The sequence below is a fragment of the Phaenicophaeus curvirostris genome, chromosome 8 (genome assembly GCF_032191515.1).
Source record: "Phaenicophaeus curvirostris isolate KB17595 chromosome 8, BPBGC_Pcur_1.0, whole genome shotgun sequence".
In the NCBI taxonomy this organism is placed as follows: Eukaryota; Metazoa; Chordata; class Aves; order Cuculiformes; family Cuculidae; genus Phaenicophaeus; species Phaenicophaeus curvirostris.
Window position 1 is genome coordinate 16,409,370 of NC_091399.1, and position 23,224 is coordinate 16,432,593.

The 23,224-nt window shown below is 49.4% G+C and overlaps 1 protein-coding gene across 1 annotated transcript; it reads right to left on the reverse strand.

Annotated features, from left to right (window-relative positions):
- Positions 1–355: 355 nt before the first annotated feature.
- On the reverse strand, positions 356–16,791 carry LOC138723317 (tudor domain-containing protein 5-like). Its single transcript, XM_069862265.1, is given in 15 exon segments — positions 356–516; positions 1,844–2,048; positions 4,063–4,209; positions 5,967–6,134; positions 7,524–7,653; positions 8,375–8,560; positions 9,435–9,658; positions 12,438–12,565; positions 13,307–13,585; positions 13,588–13,719; positions 14,380–14,512; positions 14,514–14,576; positions 15,008–15,075; positions 16,328–16,468; positions 16,524–16,791. Coding segments are annotated over 15 exon segments (2,433 nt in total).
- Positions 16,792–23,224: the final 6,433 nt, after the last annotated feature.

A 23,224-nucleotide genomic window follows, 5' to 3' on the forward strand; every position in this document is an offset into this window, starting at 1 on the left:
AAAGACAGCTTTAAAGATCGTCTCAGACCATCAATAAACTTCTTATGCTGGGCTTTTAACTGTTTCAGCGTTCGTGTTAAATCCCACCTTGAGCCTTTCTTGGGGCTCAGCAGCAAAACACACCTCTGGCACATTTCGGGGTGGGCAGAGCGGCCCCTGAAGCCCTGAAGAACAGTCCAGGCAGCAGCAAAGCAGCTGAATGTCAGCATTCGCAGCCAGGGCACATCTCTTCCCACAACTTTTCTCTGCATTAATAAACTCAGGCCCAAGAGGATTTCTTGCCACAGGCAAAGAGCTACGTAAACAAGGCCAATGTCAAGCTTCAAGCCTTCTCTTACTGGATTCTTTATAGATCTCATTCAATATCTGTACCACGGGATTCCCGATGCTTCGTAGGTGTGGCATCCCGATCCATCAACAATTCAGAGCATCCTTCTCTCGGGGAAGGAGATTTCCTTTGGCAAGTTCTCAGCATCACCACGGACTGAGGCCACAGCTGGGATACAACCACCTCTCCTAAGAGCAAGGAGCGTGTGGAGCATCCGTGAAGTCAAAAATCAAAAAACCATTTCCCCACACAACGTCAAAACTGCTTGTGCGCTGAGGGAGTGAGGGATAGGTAGTCCACTTCCCTCTCCTAAACTTAGAAGATATATAGCACAACGTCACACTCTAATGCAGTGCTTCAGAACAACAACCAAGAGCAATAAATCAGTACCAAATCAAACTGTTTTCCTGAAACATTAAACACTTCTGAACAAAGAAAATAACAGCGTGGTCATACCGGTGGCTTTTGCTACTCCAGGCAGCCTTCCTTGGCAGTTGCTCAGCCTTCTTCCCCTCTTCTCAAGTTCTTTCTCAGGCTGGGGAACCACTGCAAGTAGGAACCGCAAGTGGCTAAGCGAGCAGCTGGGAACAAGGCAGCTAGCGTGACAGGAGGGACAAGCAGTTTCAGAGACGGCGCTTGGTCACACAGCCCGCTGGCACCGCACAGGCCAACCTCGGCACTTCTGGGCAAGTCTGTTCCTCACTTCCTCTTTCCCTGCATAAGGAGGAACACAGAAAAGAAAGACGGCATCAACAATGGCAACTCTCAGAGCTCCACTTTAGACTGATGTCCCTTTTGCCTAGACCTTACCGGGTCACGGCGAGAGGGCTTTCTACTGCACATCTCTTCGGTGAGCCCAACGCAGTATAATCTGAGAGCCTCTCTCCCTCTCCTCCCAGTGCTGCTACTCAATTCACATCTGATTTCCCATCCGTTTCCCCGAGGGGGGAAGTCACATGTGAATTGAGTAGCTCCTGCCCAGAGAACCGGGCCTCCACTCCACAGAGAGCGCAGACAGATCCGTTCCGAGGCACAAAGAACAGGCGCCGCCTTTGGCAAGTCAACTGGCCTTGTAAAATGGGCAAAGCTCATACAGGTTGGTGGATCCTTTCATCATTTGGAAGACGAACACCCACACAGGGACCTTACAAAGTTAAAAAACTGCTTTTGTCCCTTACCTCTGGCAGTCAGAGATTCAGTATGAAATGAACATGGGCTAGCATGGAGAAACAGACTTCTGCACGAAAACAGCCTGAAGTCTAGAAAAGACAGCAAAAATCAGAGAAATAACCCTCAATGCACTTGTTCCCACGAAAGACCAAACCGATGCATTGCACCTGGTTATTTACTATCGTCGTATCTCCACCCCACAGGAACACCAACGTTTCCACCTGTTCTAGCAAAACAGCAGCACTAGTCCCAAGATGCCCAACAGCGACTGCAAGAGTCGCAGCACAGTTACAGGCTGCTCAGTTTTCTGCTGTGTTCAAAGTTTACTGACAAATCTATTCGTACTGTTATGGTCGTCCAGCATAAATGGCGCTGCCATAAGTAGAACAGCGGGATGCAGAGCAAGACGTTGGGCCTCGTTGGGAAATCTTTCTGTCTGATCAGGGTCATCTTGGCTCATTCCTCTTGGTTGCCTGGAGTAGGTATAAATGTCTTCCACCGACTTGAAGAAGACAACTGGTATTGAGGACTCTTCAAGAGAGGGAAGTGTCTGCAAAGGTATATCAAAAACTCATGAGAAGGCATGATTAGTACATTCGCTTCATCGGCTGCCCTGGTCTGTATCCTCTCTCAATTGGAAGGAGAGCAACTGGATAATTTAAAAACAAAACACCAGTAATTACTAACAACTTTGGCCAAAGGGCAGCTCTCCTGCACAGCAAGCTGGAAAGAGGGACACGTTAGCACAAGATACAAATCACCATGTCTTAGCAAAGAGCGAACAGCTGGCTCACCTCTCGGCAGCCCCACGCAGAACAAATTATGGCAGCAGAGGGAGTTTCTGCAAGGGAGCGGGAACACAGTCAGAGGCCGTCGCTCTGCATTTTTGCTCAAATTAAGCAAGTTCCAGGGACGATTACCCACCTTTCGGCCACAGACAGGTAATACAGCCAACGTTTGTATTTGTTAACGCAGCCCGGACGAGAAAAATAGCGAAACAACAGATAAGCAACTATTCCCCTTGCCCAAGTACGGCTGTTCAAAAATCCGGCACTTGCTCTCTAGGCTTCTTCTGTTGTCAAGGCAGCAGAAGAGAGCCATCCATCCTCACAAGGGGTGAATCGCCATTCAAAGCTGCTTCACACTTGGGTGGAAGTGTGTTCAGAGGATTAGCCCACAACAAAACAATTGTTTTCACAAAAAAAAAAGGATTTAAACAACATAAACTGGCCTCCCCAGGGGACCACAAGGTGCTCCTGAAGCAGCACGGAGAGCTACACGGCTGGGCAGCAGAAATTCTGTGCTGATAGGACACCCATACAGAATAACTTGGGTGAGAGGTGAATCCAATTAACCAACCGGACTCTGCTCGATACCCACCAGCCCACTGTAAAATCCCCACCTGACATGCAGTAAAAATAAAAACTGCTAGGACAAGAGTTTAAAAAAAAAAAAAAAGAACCAAACAGATGTAAAAGATGACTATCACCTCCTCTTGCCACCCATGCTATCCTCACTGGGACAGGCAGCATCACTGCCGCTCCACAGCAAAGCAGAAACAGACAGGGTGCAAGGGTGGACGCTAAAAACGTCTGTTAGCACACAAGAGGCAGATGAGAGCAGGTACCCTAGAGAGTGTCGTGAGGAGCAGGGAGTAGCCAGGCCTTCTCTGCTCCAGTTAGCAAATCCCTATGCTTTGGAACTCGCCGTTTAATACTTGTGGGGAAGTACTTAAGTCAGCTCACAAGGACCCTATTGCTATCTGCTCATCTGCCTACTTCTCATCTCACCTCATTGTACTTTCTCCCCACGCTTCCTAGGAGAGGTTTTCCCTCCTCTCTCCTTCTCTCAAGGTCCCTTTCCAGCTTGCTTTCCCTCCATCCCCTTCAGGTAACATCTCCCAGCGCCACCAGTTCTTCCAGCTCTGCTTTAGACTATCTGAGAGCCAACTTCCCCCTCGGCCTTCTACAAAGCGCTTTGTCTCAGTCACTCTCAATCTCCAGATGGGTAAGGAGCTGCGGATATCCAAAACCTTGCAGGCACACTCCCATTTCCAGCTCTATAACACCTTCTGTGACTCGACAAACCCTGAGTGACGCCGGCTCCCTGCTGAACCCAAAGGAGAGCGCAGGCCAAAGGCCATGCTGCAGGCCCGGCCAGACTCATTACCATTATCATTAACCACTATTTAAGCAGTAAAGTTGTGTTACTGGTGCCACACAATGCCTCAAAGCACAGCCCAAAATGCCACGCTCTCAAACCCATCCCCCTAACCCAGGGGGGACCTCTGAGTGATCCAGGAAAACCCCACAATGACTCCCAGTAACCCTCAGGACTGTGCATGAAAGAGAAAGAAGAGTAGTCTGCTGCCCACCACACCTCAATGCACCAGCAGAGCACTAGTCGAGCACCCAGAAACAACAGCAAGGAGGAAAACACAGCCCCGAGGCCATGCCAGACACTTTAAAAAAAACAAAACAAAAACCACAGGTCAAAGCAATTCACACAACCTAAAACCAAGAATAACCCTCCTCAACTGCAATAGCTCTGCTCAGGGCTCTCACCTTAGCCTCTGTGATGAGCTCTGGAGGACTTTCTTTTGTATCCTCCTGGGCAGGTTCAGGGTCTCGGTCCGTTGTGCTTTGGACACTGGCTTCATCCAAAGCTGGCCACACATCCCCCTCTAACTCCTCCTCAGCAGAGAGGTGCCACTGCCAAGGAGACGGACAAAGCAAGGAAAGCTACTGACTCCCACTTTCATTTCTGTACTCCACAGGAAAACTTACCACCTGGAAAGGACAGCTTTATCTGAGCAATCTTTTCTGGTTATTGCTTGCTGCCTTCTGAGGAATTTCACCATGGAGAAGTGCCTTCACACAGCACAGCTGAGACAACTCAGCGTCCAGCCATTTCGCACTTAAGGGCAGAGGAGGGGGTCGAGTTAATCCTGACAAGGCAAATCTAAGATTGGACAACACAAAGGGAGTTCCCCACTGCCAAAGAGGAGTTCCCAGAAAACGCTAGCCGAGCAGTACCAAGAGTCAGACGTATTTCATCCCAGTTCTAAACACTTTGAGCAATTATTAGAGCTGATACCGATGGTGACATCAGTGATGCACCGAGGAGGAGAGGAATCGTTTCGAGCAACTAAACAGAATAGCAGAAAAGAGAGGATTACTGTTCGTGGAAAAGGATTCTAAGACCCTTCAACACAGAAGAAAACCTGAAGGCACTTACATTCCTCTAGTCTCCAAATTGCCAGCTCTGTCTGACATTTACACACATGGATCTTGCTGCACTTAACCAGATTTTACCATAAAAATCACAATAAACTCAGATTTGCAGAGTCTCGGTCACATTCATTTCTCCCACATAAAGACGATGTTTGGGACCTTCAGTTCAGATGATGTATTGACAGTGCAAGCCCACCAATATCCAACACGTGCAGCTTATAGTTTCCCTAGCCCAGACACACAGTTGGCTAAAATAAAACCTGGCTAAAATGACCGCTTTACAAGTTACCGACATTACAGTAACTCTTACGTTTTTACGTTTCAGAGGAATGTCAGAAAAACAGCCCTGGAGCCGGCCCACTGCTGAACACTTCAACAGCTGACAGTTACTTGGCGTCAGTAGTAAAATGTGTCATGAAAAAACTACAATTTAAATCACACAAAAGTAGAGAGACTGACCTGTAAAACAATACCCCTGGTGTTTCTAACGGTACCGTGCTAGACTGCACTCAAGACCTGGATTTTACTCCCTGCTTAACCCCTCTGTTCATCATTCTTTTTCATCCATTAAATAATAGCAAAGGGCTCCTCTCTTCAACCTGCTCTGAAATCAAAGGCGTACAGCAGTATCCAGACCTGGGTATCGGTCGCTTTTAGAGTTAACTTTTAAAAAAAACTCCAGTCGTGTACAACTTTAACCCCTGTAACAACCAAGACTGCAAATGGATTCCTTTCGGAGAAGTTTAAAATGAGCAAGACCCTTAAGGCAAACAAGACATCACTAGTTCTTCTGGTCCTTTCCCACACGTAAATGACACCCCGAGTTATTACACATCCTTTGCCAAACCCCAGAGACACTAGAGGAGACCACACCACCTCTTGGCTCCTGGGGTGCAAACTAGGAAAGTGCTAAGTCAAACTGATCTCAGGGATCTGGTACTGGTCTGAGTTCTTGGAGTCCATTCTCCCTCTAACTCAAAAACGATGGTGCGTATGGAAGGTTGGAGAACTCACTGAGCACAGACTCCCTGACGTCTGCAAAGGGATCAGAGGTCAAGCAGCGACGGACGTATTTATGGTCCACGTGTAATTGTTGTTACGTCACGGTTCTGCTTGCTTTTTATAAAAGCAAAGGAAAAAAAACCACTCCACAAGACACTGCATAGGACTAAGCCAACACATCTACTGATCCCTGGAGCCAATTCCACTGAACGATAGTCACACCGCAGCCAAACTCTCACCTGTTCCCACAGTTCATCCTCATCCAGCTTCGAGCTTGCTATGTCACTATTTACGTTCAAAGATTCCTGCTGCAAGCGAAGGTGTGGCTCCACGGGTTCAGCATTCTCCTGCTTTCTGCTGGGCTCAAGATACAAGGCTGAAGGATTCACTTCCTCAAATCCCTACGAACAAATAAAACCCCAACAGCTGAGTCAAGAAAAGTAAGTTGTCACCACCATAAAGAATAAAAAGAATTCTAATGGGTTTTACAAAGAAGCACACCACCCACAAGTGAGCTCTGAATTCTTGGAGAAATTGTCTTACTAAGAAAATCAACTCCCTCCAGCAATAAAATCACCCAGCAATAGCCCCCTACCCGCTAAATGGAACACACACACGCAAAAAGACAATTATTGGATTTAATCCTGCCAAAATACGCATTCTGCATCTACTAAACGAAACAACAGATACGAGCACTCCGGGCTGCAAAGCCTGACTTTCTGCTGAGATACAAAACTGTTGCAGCACCTTTCTAAAGGTTTTCGTATCCACAGACTTCTTGCTGAAACGGAGCTGAGACATTCAGGCAACACTGATGGGCCTAAATCATAAATGCTCTCTGTGCTGGCTCACAGCTTCAATCTCTGCTCAAGGCACAACATGCAATCTACCCTGGTTACACCGTCCAGCACTATACATGTCACTAGCAAAGAAAGAGACTTTGTAAGCCAAGACCATATCTATAATTCAGTTTAACGGCACAACCAATCTCCGGGGCCTAGAGCAGGAAAGGCCAAAATTATTTATTTAACTACCCTGTTCCTCACTCAACTGCCCGTGCCACTGGCTAGCAGAAAAAATGGATATCAGACTGGATATCAGACAAAAAAAATTTCACAGAAAGGGTCATCGGGCACTGGTAGAGGCTGCCCAGGGAGGTGGTTGAGTCACTGTCCCTGGAGGTGTTTAAAAGACAGGCAGACAAGGCGCTCAGGGACACGGTTTAGCGGCAGATAGGAATGGTTGGACTCTACCATCCAACCTGGCAATTCTACGATTCTATGCAGCGCTACTTGAAGCCAGACAGTAACATCTAATGGACTTGCTCTCATGGTCTGGATGACTCGGAGGCCTCAACTTATGACTAACAAAACCTACCGGATTTAACAATGTTTAGAAAAGTTACAAATACAACTCCTCAATTCCATCCCAGCTTGGCCTCATGTTCAGAACATCTATTTTCCTTTTCGGCAATATTAACAAGCTAATCCACTTTAAAAATCCGTACCGAAACCTTCTAATCCACTCTTAGAAGTCAGGATGAAAAGAGTTTGTTCTGCTAAACCAGAACATCTCTGCTGTATCATCGAATTCCACCTTAACCAAAAAGAAAGCCGTCACCATAGACACCGTGGGATACAGCCCCAAAACAGTAAATTGCAGGGAAGCAGGGAATACCGGTTTTGCTCTTCACAAAACTACTTGCTTCAAGGTAAAGATCTCTCCACTACAGGCACCCAACCAATCCTTTCCCTGCCTTTCCTGTCAGAAGCACACGCCTCCCTCCTGACCTGGGAAGGAACGTTCTTCCCACAGATGTCAGCACATCCCCTACTGCTCAAGACAGCGTGGAAGTAGATATCGTCCTTAGTGGCTGCGTCACACAGGAAGAGATGACAAATGCCAGAACTTCCTCCTCTTCTGGGTTTTAAGATCAGCTTAGGAATAGAGAGGCACATATCGCATTTTGTGCTTACGAATAAAGCCCGACAGCAGCTTTGGAAAACACTCCGTAGCCAGAGAAGGGGCACAGCAGAAATAGCAATAACAACTGGTCCCTTACGCCTTCCCTTGCCCAAGCATCCTCTCCTCATAACCTCTTTTGATAAGAAAGTTATGGACAGAGAAAAATCACTTTTGAAACACAGAATGCCTACGGCCAGGCATGAATAGAGGCAAATGAGAGGGCAGAAGCAAATATGGGGAAGGTACTGAATTACAGAGGAGAACGAGTACCTCTGACACCACAAATGCTCCCAACTGGGAGGATGTCTGTTCAAGAGATGTTTACCTCCATTCACAAAACTCAGGGAAGAGGATTAGGGAGCTTGCTCGAAAGGGACAGAAAGGGGCAAGAGTGAATAAAGGAAGAGGAAAGGGTTTAGCCCACAGCGATGATAAGCAAAGGGCTTGGAGTGATCTGCACCGCAGATCTTGTTCTTAACGTCACCTCACGCATTAACATGTAAGCAAGGAAGTACCTGCAAGGCACTGCTACGGGAAAAAAAAAATCCAAATAGACACTTTCTAGGAAACCCGCGTGGTGGGACGTCTTCCTGGAGAGTGACAGGCCCAGCAGCCTCACCCTCATCCCTGGGAAGGCGATGGAACAGCTAATCCTGAGAACCATTTCCAGGCAAACCTTCGGACGATTCCCAGGTTTCCGTAATCTGCGTAGAACACCTCTGCTTCTTGGTCATTGATCACGCGGTGGATGATAACGCGGTACCACCATTTTGAGACCGTTACACAGCAAAGCTGTCCAGGACGTACTGAAGACTCAGGCATGACAGAACGATCAGAAACAAGTTTACTCAAGTAACAGTGTCTGCCAGAGATCACAATGAAAAACTGTGCTTGGTAGGACGCAGGAGATGGATAAACAGAAATACACTTCAGGGTTCAGAAGAATCCTCATTTCTCAAAGCCTCCACGAGACCGATTTTCAGGAGTTGTTCTAATAGATAGTTTATGTTTCTGTTCTACTTAAACCAAGTGACAATAAATACACAAACCTAAACTTTTAACATTTAAATTGTATTCTTGGGGTCCAACAAAAAGTTAACTAATGGGCGCTAATCAGCGACTAAATACAGCCATTCTAGTCGTTCACTTTTAACATTACCCTGACTTGGCACAGGGCTTCTTACGAGCCAGGTTCCGGAGTCCTGGCTTACACACACAGTACCTGTCTGCAGCCTGCGATCACACGTTTGCCCCACGGACATCCAGTATTTACTTTGGCACACGACTAACAGCAACTGCAGCGTAGTGGAAGAGTCCCAAACGCACAACGTACCTGACAGACAAACCCACTGATGGGGTTTTGCTTTCAAATATAGATATGACTAACGCTTATTACCTGCTGCTTTTGGTAAGTGCTGGAGATGGAAGTAAAAGCCTTAACCAAGCACATCAGCAATAGCAATGTCAACAATACAGAACCCTCAAGTTCCTTTCCACAACTTTTCCAGGCTTTTAAAGTTTAAGACCGTCTAGGACACAGCCAAACTATTAGCGATACTTACTGCTTGCTAGATAAAAGGAATGCGGAAGCATTATGATTATGTGATTTAGTACGGCACTGGCATCTCCATATCCAGAAGTCAAGCCTGTAGTGACGGTAACAAACAGCCGGGTGCCCTGTTCCCTCAGTGCAAATACCCAGGTAATAGCACAGAATCAGCATAGCACATCCTCACCTCATCTCAAACATCATATCCTGGAGTTTATCGGATGTTTCTGCGTGGCACGCTTGGATGTAGAACCGGCTAGGAGAGATTATACATTCCACAAAGACTCCCACCAAACACAAGCGCTCCAATGGTGGGAAACTGCAAAGGCTTCTGTCCTGAACAGCATCAGGGGGAATTTCTGGAGTCGTTGCCAGATTGAAGATTGACAGCTTCAAATCTAAATCTTGACACTACAAAGGGACAAGAGGAAAGTAGCGCTCAGAAGTCTTGCTACGCCCTGAACACACATAACTGGCCTCTGCATTAAGGTAAAAAAGTAGTTCTGCTTTCCTGGGAACCCATGAATTACTGAAGATCAGAGAATCCCAACAAATAGCGCAAACTCGGATTAAAACTGTCCCTGGGATCCTAACACCTATTTTCACACCCTCCACCTTCCTTCTCTCTTTCCTCCCTCCAGTGTAAAGAGGGGTGCAACAAAAATACCTTCCTCATATTCCTTCAAGGAATAAAGAAGAGGAACCGATGACACGTTAGGTATTTAGACAAAGATATTGAATGGCTACTGATAAAGAGAAAAAAAAAAAATCAAAAACTCACACCAAAAAAACCCACCTGCTTGTTGGATTTTACCCCAAAGATGCTGTTTCTATCTTCTGTCCCCATGAAAGAGCACATGACTGAAGTAGAAAAACTATCTGAAAACAATTCAAGACACAGAAGGCACAAATGCATCTCACACACACCAGAGCTATTTCCCAAAAGATAAAAACATACAAACGCTACAAATCCTATTCTTTTCTCATTCTAGGCAAATTTGTACATCAGTTCTTGGCACAGCTTGCAATTTTGCATCATTCTTTAGCTGCTGTAAACTTTATTCCACTTGAACCAGCGTGCATGGAAACCTTAATCAGACATCAGCTACTTTCACTGCCTCCAGAGATTCGGTTTGTGCCAACAAACAGCACTCCTCCAGCGTCCAGAAGTCAAAACTATTCCAGTTTTACTCATTGTGAATATGCTACGAGTTACCACTGCATCACACACCAGACAACTTACAGGAAATTTGTCTTCCAGCACACCCCACTGCTTACACGGCTACAGTCAACCGAGAGACAATACTAGCCCTTCGAACCGTTTTTTAAAAAAGCAGATTAGAGTCTCTCCTGCAGACTGAGCGAGGAAGAACACCCTTGAATTCTTTTTGTTAAAAACTTTGACTAAAACATTGAGTTAACCAGGCAGTTAACATTTTTGAGTTAAAGAGTACCTGAGGGAATTCTTGCCTGAGCAGCAGCAGCACCTCTAAAATCCCCTTACATTTCATGGATTTCCTCCCAGAAGTGCCAGTCAACAGTGATATTGCCAAGGGACAGGTTTGCTCCATGAAAGCTCCTCGTGTCAGACTGTTACGGGCACACGTGATGTTTATCACGTAGTTCACACGTTGGCAGAGACAACAGACACTTCTTTGAAAGACGTAGAAATGTCTACTTAAAAAACACCTTCACAAAATAGCAAGAAAATTATAAGAAAAAGGTAAACAACCGAACACACTGTAAAACTAGCCCTAGAAGAGGCACGGCTCGTAAGACTGGCTAACTCCTTGCCTTAAGCCAGAGCGGCAGCTGCCAAGAGTGGTGTGGATGACAACTTTCCTTCTGCTCGGCACGGCAAGAAAAAGCTGCCAAGAGCAGCAGCTCTATATATTTGACCCTTCTCGGGGCCGAGCAGATTGACTCGGCCCTTGTCCCTCATTTGTCCCTTACAACGCTTCCGCTATTGGCGTCTCATCACCAGATACTTCCATACCTTACAGCAGGCCAGGAATCAGGTCGCATCTTTCCCCTCGACTTTGCAGCATCTTGAAATCTTGGTTCACTGCCTACCCAAACACATTCCAGCTCACTTTCCTCCTCTCTAGGGCACTTTTAAAACAAACCAGCAAAACTGGTGCTTCACGGCAAACACGAGTTGTACAAACACGTTCCAAGACTCGCCCTGCTAGAATCTTTAAACAGATTCCCTTTGCGACACATAACAAGAAAAAAATGGGGCTACGTGGACCATCTCTCTCCCTTTTCTACCCTTCCCACAAGCAGACTTTGTTTGATCTAGGGAAATTCCCCACGGACTTCATCCCACCAGACGACAAGGTCTTATCAGAAGAGCCTGCCAAAGTTTTCTAAAGGGTATGTTTCTTGAAACACCGCAGAAAGTCCGACTCGTAGCCCTAAGCTTTCAAGTTCATTAAGTGAACAGCACACCAAATTCAGAAAGAATCCCTGCAACCCTTTCCCTGTCTAGGTACTCCAACTGTACAGTTGTGTAGAACCACCAGATGAGCTTGGCAGAGGAAATAATTCGCAGCAGGAGAACTTTCCTGAGAAAACAAAGGCCTAAAGATGCTCAAAAGAGGAAAAAAAAATAGAGGGGGCACAAAGAAATTCTCCCAAGCAGGTCTGGCAGGTCAGAGCCTCTGTACTTCTCCATCCCTTTCTAAAAATACATTGCTAAACCACAACAACAGCAACAAAACTTTCAAGTCCAACCAAAGAGCAGAGTGGCAACGACAGGACTGAGGTCTCCAAGGACCATTCCTCAGCTCTGCCACGTAGCTGCTAGACACTTAAACCCATGCTACTGCAGCAGGGGAAATGCCACACAGCTACTCTCAGAAGAAGGCTATTAAGAACACAAAAAGAATTGTCTCCACTCTTATTGGGGAACAAGATTATGCTTTACTGGCTTTGGACGATCTCCAACAGAGATCTCAAGACCAGAAAGAGACAAGAAAAAGACCTAGGCTGGAGGGCACATAGAGTTATATATCAGGTCAGTATGACTCTGGTCACCTCCAGCCTCATCTAAACTAGGTACAATTTTTTTTTGGAAGCAACAGTGCATCAACAATACAAACCAAGCAAAAACAAAAGCAGTGAAAAAAATTATCACCCCCTGGACGAAGACATGACAAAGCTACAGATCACTCATCCTGCCACTTACTTGTTTGAGGACATCACTCATATCTAGTGCTTGTCCTTCCACCGGCTCTGACTTCTCTTCTGCCGGCAGGTGAAACCACTTGGCATCACGGATGGGTTCCAAAGGAGGCATCTCAATTGCAGGTGCAGCTGTAAAGAGAGTTTAGTTGTTATTCTTTATTTACATATTAAGCAGAAGGAGAATACACCTGGCCATGAAAGCGTACAAGTACTAGTGCCATTTTCCTCATCTCTTGTAGCACCCACAGTCACAGGGATTTGCTTGAGAGGCATCCTTCGCCGTACTAATAAATTCAAGCAAAATAAAACACACTTGCTCTTGCAAGCATGACAAGGGCTAAATAAATTCCTAGAATGATGCTAAGAAAAGTCAGGCATTTGGCAGGAACCTTATGCAATCCTCTGCTTTCTCTCATAGTTGTTAGGGGAACGCTGAGGATATCTACAGGCTCTTCTTCAGAGAAGCAGTATAGCTATGCCTTTCAGATTAGTGCTTCAGCCTCAAAAAGCGCATCTGGAAGGCTTTACCAGCCTGCGGAGCCGACGTGCCAGAGATCCTTCTAGTTTTATTACCTGTTGCCTGGAATTACTAGAAATTCCAGTCCTATACACGCATTCAGAAAGGGCCTTAACATCCCTTCTTTCACCTCGCACTGAAAAACAGTGGCAAACCGTAGAAAACTTCCAGTTAAGCTCTCTGCTACCACAACAACACCCTTGTAACAGCTGCTTCTACAGTACCTCGCAGCCCTTCTGCGCTAAAGCCTAGGGAAACCAGGACTACGACAGCTACTGGAAAGGCAGCAACATCACTTGAAACACAGCTGCTTGGCAGCTACATACTTTCAGTTAAATAATACCCTCCCTCACCTTCTGGCACCTCTTTGCGTGCCCCACCGTGCGGCACCTCTTCCTTCGCTGTCTCACCTTCCAGCTACTTCCTCAGGGTCAGCAAGGAACCTGCTTTTGTCTGCTCAACAACAATGATATCGGACACACTTTCAAGGACTTGAAATACAGAGACAAATCCATATCGCCTATACTGGAACGGCCGGCCAAAGCGTCTGCGATAGGCCCTCTCAAAGTTCCTGAGCAGAAGTGGTGAGGAACTCAGCAGATCCTGCAGCTCAGCCTTCCCAGTCGCTGGCTGCGAGGGAGACACTTTGTGTTCCTAGAGGGAAAAGCAGCACGTGCCTTCACGGCATCATTCTTTCGTGACTTAACACTTTCCTCCTGCCTGGCAACCAGTTTTGCAATACCTTTGGTGGTGTCATCTGCAATGGCTACCAAAGAAAGAAAGAAAGAAATTATGAGATTACCAAGACAGCAAACTACTGAAAGCTTTATACAAGCAAAGGTCCTCCTCTTTCCTATTCTCCCCACCCTCTTCAGAAGCAGGCGTGTCTTTCAAAACCAATCACGCTAGATCGCATTTCCAACAGGGTAACTTTTACTCTCCCTTTGTGAACTGAAATGAACCAGATGAAACAGCCAAGAACCAACCTGCACCCTCATCCCTAGAAATCCAGATCCAAGCAGAAAGGCGGGTCCAATTCTTGGATACAGGATCACAAAAGGAAACTCATCTGCTGCAAGTTTTGTTGGGAAAATGATAAAAGTTCTTTGATACAGACTGAACTTCCTATAGAAACGTTACTGCAGTTTCTAAACCAAGAGCAGAGTGCAAAATGTACAAAAAGAACTGGAAGCCTCTGTTATTTTCCAGGAGGAAGGAGGAGAAAGGTACAAAAAGGCAGATTAAGACACAGCAAAAAACATCAACGGCAAAAAAATTAAACAGAGCTATATGAGAAAAAGAGTGACAGAGATACATGACCTACAGCTCTGGCAATTCATTCTGCACCTCCTGGTTTTAGAGCATCGCTTCATACCAGTACGAGGTTCCAAACAACTCCTCCACTTTTACGGAAATAAAACCTCACCTTTGAGGATAAACGTGCCTTTCTCCTGAGGACAGATTCTGACAACGTCAGGCATTTTTGCCACCAGCTCCAAGGTGGATTGGAAGCCCAGGTCACGTAGAGGGAGAGGTTTGCCCATCATGGCCATGTACTCCCCTCTCCAGCTGTGCTGGGGTTAAACCCTCTTTATCGGTAATAAGCAGCGACCTCACCTCCTTCTTCCAGGCGTGGGGTCTCCTTGCTCTGTCCTACGTGCCCCCTTGCCCCTCGCAGAGCTCCCTGCATCCCTAATCCCAGGCATGGGGAGTCCCCCCTGTACCCCTCACACAGCTCCCTGCATCCCTAATCCCAGGCATGAGGAGTCCCCCCTGTACCCCTCACACAGCTCCCTGCATCCCTAATTCCAGCCCCAAGCGCTCCCTTGCCCCTCACAGAGCTCCCTGCACCCCTAAACCCGGGCATGGGGATTCTCTGCCCCCCAGAGAGACCCCCCCTGCCCTTAATCCCAGGCGTGGGGTCTCCTTGCTCTGTCCTACGTGCTCCCTTGCCCCCCACAGAACTCCATGCATCCTTAATTCCAGGAAGGCACCCTCGCCCCTCACAGACCATGAAGAACCTTCCCTGTACCCCCAAGCGCTCCCCTACTCACCCCAGAGCTCCCTGGGCCCCTAATTCCCTCCTTCTCCTCCTCCTCCGCGAGGGCGGAGCCGCCGCCTCCTGGCGGGAAAATGGCGGGGTGGGGGAGGAGGAGGCGGGAATTTTCCCCTGTTGGAGCAGCCCCTGCGGGTCAGTGGCACCTGAGCCCCCCTTCTGAGGGGGGAAAGGCAGAGCCCGAGGGCCAAAAAGCACCAGCTGTGCTTCCCCGCTGGGCTCCACGTGCCCCCTTGCCCCTCGCACAGCTCCCTGCATCCCTAATCCCAGGCATGGGGAGTCCCCCCTGTCCCCCTCACACAGCTCCCTGCATCCCTAATCCCAGGCATGGGGAGTCCCCCCTGTCCCCCTCACACAGCTCCCTGCATCCCTAATCCCAGGCATGGGGAGTCCCCCCTGTGTCCCAAGTGGGAAACGCTCATTCACTGGTAAAACCTTGAAAAGGATCAAGTCTTTGAGGCAAAGGCAATAACATTTTTGGTTTACAATTCGGCGCTGAGTTGGATGCCCTTCTAGAAAAAGGCCTCACGCTTTACAAAAGCAGTGGGTATATATACTAGTTTTAGGCAAAGAATAGTGTAAATCCTCAAAGAATGAAACGGAGGCAATGGCATTGCTGGACAGTGAGCAGCAAGAGGGAGGTATGGATTATGGAAGGGGAAGGGCTGGAAAGCTGTGGGCTCTTTGACCCTGTACGGCCACAGAATAACTCCGCACGGTGAGTGCCATCGCACCCACCTGGCACAGACACAGTTTTCCTTGGGGTGAGACACGGGAGACCCCAGCCAGCCTCACAGCCTCCTGGTGCTGTAGAGCTAGAGTGATCACGCAGGTTCTTGGCATGTGAACCTCCCTCCAGACCTGCTGGCTCTGCAGAGAGCTCCAAAGGCAAAGGGGCAAGAAGGGAAGAGCTCGAGAAGATCTAAGTGGGAGACGTGCAGGGACGCTAACTTCACTGCTGGTCCGCCCTCTGGGTCTAGGTACCCCAGAAGGAATCTATTTCCAGGCCATACCTGCAGGTTTTCCCTCACAACAAAGGTCAGCCAGGTCAAGACGCCCCGTCCTGGCTTTGGGGAGATGGGGAAGGTCATTTTGACCCGAGCACCCCAGTCAGCCCCCACGCCTCGGTGTGACCGCTGGAGGGCGCAGGGAGATTTCAGTAGCACCAGCGGCTCGGTCCCACCGCATCAGGGAGCTGGGATGCGACTGAACTCCTGTTCCAAAGGGCCTGAGATCCTCTGACAGGGAAGGGCGCTTCAGGCTGTGCACGTTGAAATCAACTTCCTATTCGCCATCTTTCTCTTTGCCCTTAGCTCACCTCTCCCGACGAACTTCTGGGCTCCCAGGTCAGCCAACAAATTGCTCCTTCCAAACCCTTGGACACCGCTTGGTGGCTGCAGGTCTTCAGTCTGAAGGCTGCTCTCCAGTCGAGGCCCCACGGGGAAGCACGGCTCCATTTCTGGCAGTAAAGCGGGGACGAAACCTGTCGGTGCATCCTGGCAGCTCCTGCTCACCTGAGCCAGCTCCAGGGAGAGCAAATGGTTCACACGCGCCGGGTTTAGGCAAAGGCCAACACTGAAGCTGACGGGCCCGGGCGCTTGTCAGGCTGTCGGTATTTTGGGAGCTGGCCTCTGCTAACACAGTCCTTTTGTATTTCTCCCTAGGAGTAAAGTCTCCAGGTCTGGGCATCTGTGAGTGGCTTCTGACCATCTTGTCTTTCCTGTTCATCATAATGACCTTCCCCGTTTCTGTCTGGTTCTGCATGAAGGTGAGAATGGTCATGGGGCCTCCCCAGGCTTAGTAGTCGGTGTCTGATGTGGACGTAACTCACTGGTTCGGCACGTTTTGGACGTGAGCATAAAGCTTTTTCTGGGTCTAAGGTTCTATTTACACTTCTTCAACCCATCGTTAATTTTGACTTTCCTTCCTCGCACATTGCTGCAACAAAGGGCTGCACAGGGATCTTCCGCTACCTCTCAAATACTCCTGCTGAATTATCAGCAGGCAAGGGCTTAGGTTTCTCTTTTGCTGAACAGCTTGCAGGTCTGTTCACTTTCAAACATCGCCTTCAGCACACCCAGCCCAGAGAGAGTGGCACTTCAGCAGCAGGTAAATAGGTTTTGAATGTAAAATGTTAAGAGAGTTTGGTCTCTCAGGTACCGATGGATTTGCCCTCTTTTCCCCCTTTTCTCACATTTCTAGCGTGGCTACAAGTAGGCATATTTTGGTTCCCACTTCTGGGGAAATTTCACGTGAATCTTGCCCTCAACAAGGGTGTCAGTGTCATCCCTCGGATCTCACAGGGGTGAGCACATGCACACACGGTTCCCTCGGAGGCAAACAACCAGCACGCAAAATTTTAGCTCAGGATGTTTGAGTTTGGCCAGGCTCTGAGGAAGCAGAACGCTGGCCTCATCCTGGGAAAGCCCAGGCCCCTCTAACATGGGCTGCTCTCCCAAATCCTGGGTGTCTCGTGGCTGCTCCTTCTCTGCTCACACACAAGGCCAGCCAGCAGTTCTGTGTCAGGTCCTCTGCGGGGGTAAAGGGACACAGGGACAGGTAACTCCGGCAGCTCACACCTGCTGAAACCCTCCCTTTGCAGCGCATCCAGCTTTTGTTTCCCGTGCAGGTAGTGCGGGAGTATGAGAGAGCCATCGTTTTCCGACGTGGGCATCTCCTTCCTGGCAAAGCCAGAGGGCCTGGTAAGGTGGTTACTGAGATCCCTCCAGCTGCGTCACTCCCCTTCCTCGTGCGGAACCGAAGCTCACATGCTGGTGCCCTCCAAGCAGGCACAGCTACACAGGAGACGGGAGGGCTTTGCTCCCTCTTAGGGCCAGTGGCTTCTAATGCCTTTTCCCATCACAGAAGCAGCCTCTTAATTAAAGCCCACGTATGTTCCTTTGCAGTTTTGCATGCGAAACCCTCCCCTGTTGTCCAGAGCAGGAGAGGCAATTCCTGAGAGCTGTCCCAGAAACGGGGCCCACGCCGCCTCTGGTCAATCGGAGTGGAGCTGGGCTACTGGCAGCCACCAGCGGGTCCTGGTCTGGACGCAGGAGGGAAGGCAGCCCAGGCGTGTGACGTGAAGCGGGTTGCGCATGGTTCCAGAAGCCTCTGGTTTTTTGGAAAGGGAAAAATATAGAGCGTAAGGAGCAGTGGCTGAGGGAACATGGGTGTCATCCCTTCCCCTTCACAGGGCCAGATGCACCTTGACACCCTAGAGCCTCGTCTTTCAATCCATCACCTCCGCAGGAAGGACAGACATAAACGTCCCCGTCCTCAAACCAAACAGGCAGGAGGACGGCGCAGGGTGAGCCTGGAAACGGGAAGGGGCTCAGTGTACAGGCAGGTTCTCCTGGGACAGGGGAACAAGCTGGGTCCCGTGTGCAGCCCCGGGCGTGAGATTTCACTCACACACAAACGCACACAGGTAACCAAGGATTTTGTCCCTAGTTCTGAGCTGAGAGGAAAGGGAAGAGGAGGAAGGGGCAGCCTTCATGGCTTGGCACTTCCCTGCAAGGTCCATCAGCTCTCTGGAGGGAAGGGAGGCTGTGCTGCTCCCGCTTCCGCTGGGGGTGCGGCAGGACAAGAGCTCAGCTGAGGGGCATCCGAAGCGTGAGAAGCGATCCATTGAACCAGCTCCCACCGAGCTGACAAGGGGGAATCCGGCTCACGTTGTATTTAACCAGCCCCTCGGCTCCCTGGAGTCGCCTCCTCAACACTCGGAGCTCCCATAATACTCTCTCTGCGAGTGCTTGCCGGCTTTTTCACAGCAAGGGCACCGCGCAAACCAGGCCACTCACAAGTGGCTGGGAAGTGGAAAAAATCCCCCCCTTCGCGTCTCTCTGCTCACACGAGCATCTGAGCTCCAGGGGCATCCTCACGTACCAGTCATAGAATCATAGAATCATAGAATAACCAGGTTGGAAGAGACCCACTGGATCATCGAGTCCAACCATTCCTATCAAACACTAAACCATGTCCCTTAGCACCTCATCCACCCGCGCCTTAAACCCCTCCAGGGAAGGGGACTCAACCCCCTCCCTGGGCAGCCTGTTCCAGTGCCCAATTGATGGATGGTTACGAACCAGAGGACGTTTAATGAGCACCCCCAGCACTGAGCAGCTTATGCTAAATGAAACAAAGGCACCTTAGCATAAGGCCTCACAGCTTTTGCACCGGAATTAAAGCTAACTTTGCAGAAGCAGCAGCTGCTGTAAATGACACACTCCCTTCAAGGTTTCTCTTTGCAACAATAGAGAGTCGTTCTACCCTAGACGCCTCTCATTTCTCAGGGGAAGCTTTCCTCGGTAGTCCTTGACTTGTTACTTTGTAGTCTATCAATTTGTAGACTGAAATGCTCACACAGCTATTTCTCATGGGAAAACATAATAATGTATTGTAACTAATGATTACTTGTTGCAAATGGAGAATTGTCAAATCAGCTTGTAAAACAATGGCTTGCTTCAGCAAGTAGGGTATAAAATGTGTTGGGAACTTCGATTAAATGGCTTCACTTGGATCATATTGATCACTGCGTGTTGTCCCATATTTTCTTCCGTCACCCAATGACCCTTTCTGTGAAGAATTTTTTCCTAATGTCCAGCCTAAATCTCCCCTGGCGGAGCTTGAGGCCATTCCCTCTCGTCCTGTCCCCCGTCACTTGGGAGAAGAGGCCAGCACCCTCCTCTCTACAACCTCCTTTCAGGTAGTTGGAGAGAGCAATGAGGTCTCCCCTCAGCCTCCTCTTCTCCAGGCTAAACAACCCCAGCTCTCTCAGCTGCTCCTCCTAAGACCTCTTCTCCAGCCCCTTCCCCAGCTGGTTATAAAACCTGGTGATTCTGTGTGTGATTCTGTGTGTGTGAAGAGCAGCGGAGATGCTGAGACCCCACGGAGCTGTAGGGGGAGGAGGTAAGGAGTAACAGCAGGGGACGAGGAGTGCAATGCTACTAGGAAAGGACACCAAGAATGTACTCGGGCACTGCTGTTCTTTAATGTTTGCTTTGTCTCGATCCCTGGAACTGGCCAAGCCTTGACTCCGGAGAGACTTCCTTGGAAACACGTTTCTGAAAGGAAAACTAAACAACAAAGCAAATCCATTAAAAATTCCATGGAGTTAAAACATGCCCAAGGTATCACATCCATAAGAAAGTTCATCTCCCCTCCCGCTTTGATGTCAAAGAGACAGGACGCACGGAAGGACTAAGGGAAGAAGTTTTAATTGCCATTCTTTCTCCTTCTCCACACTGACCCACGCTGTGGATCCAGCTGGGAAAGGACACTGGGGAATGCTTTCACCCACAACAAACGTGCAGCCTAAGGAACCACTGTCACACCCTCCGGGCAAGACCACTGGGTCAGCAGTGTTCACACAACTCCTGGAGACAGCAGGAGAGCCCTGGGCTGGAAACACAAAAGGTCTGTAGCCTCTCACAGTGAAGGCACTTGGAACGTTATTTCTTTCCTAGCCTGAAATCAGTGACCCTAAATAGATCTTCTGGAGTGCAACAGGGAACGCTCACTTACAAGGGAGACAAAGTCAGTTACAGTGACCTCCTGGATATTGAGCCTGTCCCACATCTCAAAATCAGACAAAATTACTTTCTCTCAAAACCAGACCACGCTCAGCAATTCTTTCTGCCCTGAGCCGGAGTCAAGGTAACAGCCTCCCTGCTCGGCCTCTGCCAAACACACTGGACAAATCCCTCGGATGTGCCCAGGCGGAGAGAGCCCTGCCGGCACAGGCGGGAAATGAGGTGCCCTCAAATATTGCCTCCCTCTCGGCCTGGGAGAGCAGACTGAGTCGCTCTAACAGGTCTTTGTCACTGGCACGTTGGGGATTCCAGAGCTGAACACAGGGCTCCAGGTGGGGTCTCACCAGAGCGGAGCAGAGGGCCGCAGTCACCTCCCTCGCCGGTCCCACTGCACAGAACATCTCTGCCACAGCCACTGCTCCCTCTGTGGGGACAAAAGAGGATGAATCCCAGCAGTTAATTTTCCACTCAGTAAGTCACCGACACAGAACAATCCAGTTCCACGCCCTGCCGAGGGCAGGGACACCTCCCACTGGATCACGTGGCTCGAAACCCCTTCCAACCTGGCCTTGAACACCTCCAGGGATGGGACACCCACCACTTCCCTGGGCAACCGGGGCCAGGGCCTCACCACCCAAAGCACCAAGAATTTCTTCCTACTGCCTAATCGAAATCGTCCCCCCTCCAATTTACAGCCATCCCCCCTTGTACTGTCACTCCACGCCCCTGTAAAGAGTACCTCCCCAGCTTTCCCAGAGCCCCTTTCAGTTCTGGAAGCTGCTCTAGGGTCTCCCCAGGGCCTTCTCTCCTCCAGGCTGAACAACCCCGACTCTCTCAGCCTGTCCTCACAGCAGAGCTGCTCCAGCCCTCGCATCATCTTTGTAGCCCTCGTCCAGACTCGCTCTAACAGCTCTGTGTCAGTGGCATGTTGGGGATTCCAGAGCTGAACACAGGGCTCCAGGTGGGGTCTCACCAGAGCGGAGCAGAGGGCTGGAATCCCCTCCCTCGCCGGTCCCACTGCACAGAACATCTCTGCCACAGCCACTGCTCCCTCTGTGGGGACAAAAGAGAGTAAATCCCAGCAGTTCATTTTCCACTCGCTAAGGTCACCAGCATCAGAAGCACAAGGATTTTCAGTTCTTGCAAACAGAGAAGCTTCCTACATCCCTTTCGGCAACAGCAGTTGCCCTGCGTCCAAGGAAGCTCTAGGCATCTGTGTAAGGCAATGATGCACCATGGACCTCCAGAAGCCATAAGCACAGATCCAGACGGGGGGGGAATTCTCTATGATTTTTCAGATCCATCATCTGGACTCGCTCTAACAGCTCTGTGTCAGTGGCATGTTGGGGATTCCAGAGCTGAACACAGGGCTCCAGGTGGGGTCTCACCAGAGCGGAGCAGAGGGCTGGAATCCCCTCCCTCGCCGGTCCCACTGCTTTGGACGCAGCCCAGGACACCGTTGGCTTCTGGGCTGCAGGCGCATCCATCACCAGAGCTTCTCATCCCATGGCGTTTCTTGGGGGCTGAGGTCAGAATTGACACAAACAAACCATAGCTGCTTCCTTCAGGACAAGCTTTGAAGCAGATATTCATTCAGTCTGGTTCAACACAGAACACCACATGCTGTCTCCAGATACCTCTGATCCAAAGAGGTTTCTCAGGTCTTCTAAATCCAGAGAGGGGACAGGAGCGCCTTTGATCTCTGGAAGGAGAAGACCGTACACTTGAATCCAATTACAGCACTCGCTCTGGGAAGACCTAACAGAAAATTATTACTAAGGGAAGAAAAAATGAGCCGTTCAAATATTCCCTCATCAGTTAAACAACCTGTCACTGGCTGATCACTGCCACCAACCGATTCCTTCTGGCCAGCACAGAACACCTCTGCCACAGCCACTGCTCCCTCTGCGGGGAGAAAGGAGGATAAATCCCAGGAGTTAATTTTTCACTCCCTAAGGTAACCCACAACAGAGGCACAGGGATTTTCCATTCCTACAGAGAAGCTTCCTACATCCCTGGAAGCAACAGCAGTTGCCCGGTGCTGAAGGAGCTTTAGGCGTCTGCGCAAAGGAATGTTGCGCCAAGGACCCTCGGCAGGGCGAAGCCTGTCAGAGCACACTCTAGGAGCCCCAGAAAAGCAGAGTTTGTAAGTGAGCTGAGGGGCGTGGGAACTCCTGTTATCCAAGAGCTGTACATTTCTCCTACCCGATTTCCTGACCCCATGCAGAAGGAGGACTTACTTACCACCCCTCTGGCTAAAAGTTCCCTCCCGTTCTGGCCTTTAACCCTCTGTGGAAACAACCTCTGAAAGTCGCCTGCATCCATACACCAAACGCAGACACGGGTGAAAACCCACCTCCTTGCTTTTCAAATGTCAGTCCCTGGTTCTTCTCTGCAGTTTTCTCTGGAGAGGCTTCCCGGGCTCAAGGACGGTTCTCCACTCCCAACTCGGCGCTGACTCGACTCGCATGGAACGGATCCACCTGTTGATTCCTTCGACCTGGAGCTGCGTGTTGTTTTCAGCACCTGAAAGGGTCCCTTCCAGCTTTCTGGAACTTCCGCTCTCCCACGGCTTGATGTCGACGGAGTCTCCGGGCTGGAAGGGGCGTCCTGGAGAATCTAAAGCGAGAGGCTCAGGACACGTTACGCACCGCCCCAGGTCATTCACTCTTTTACCCGACAAC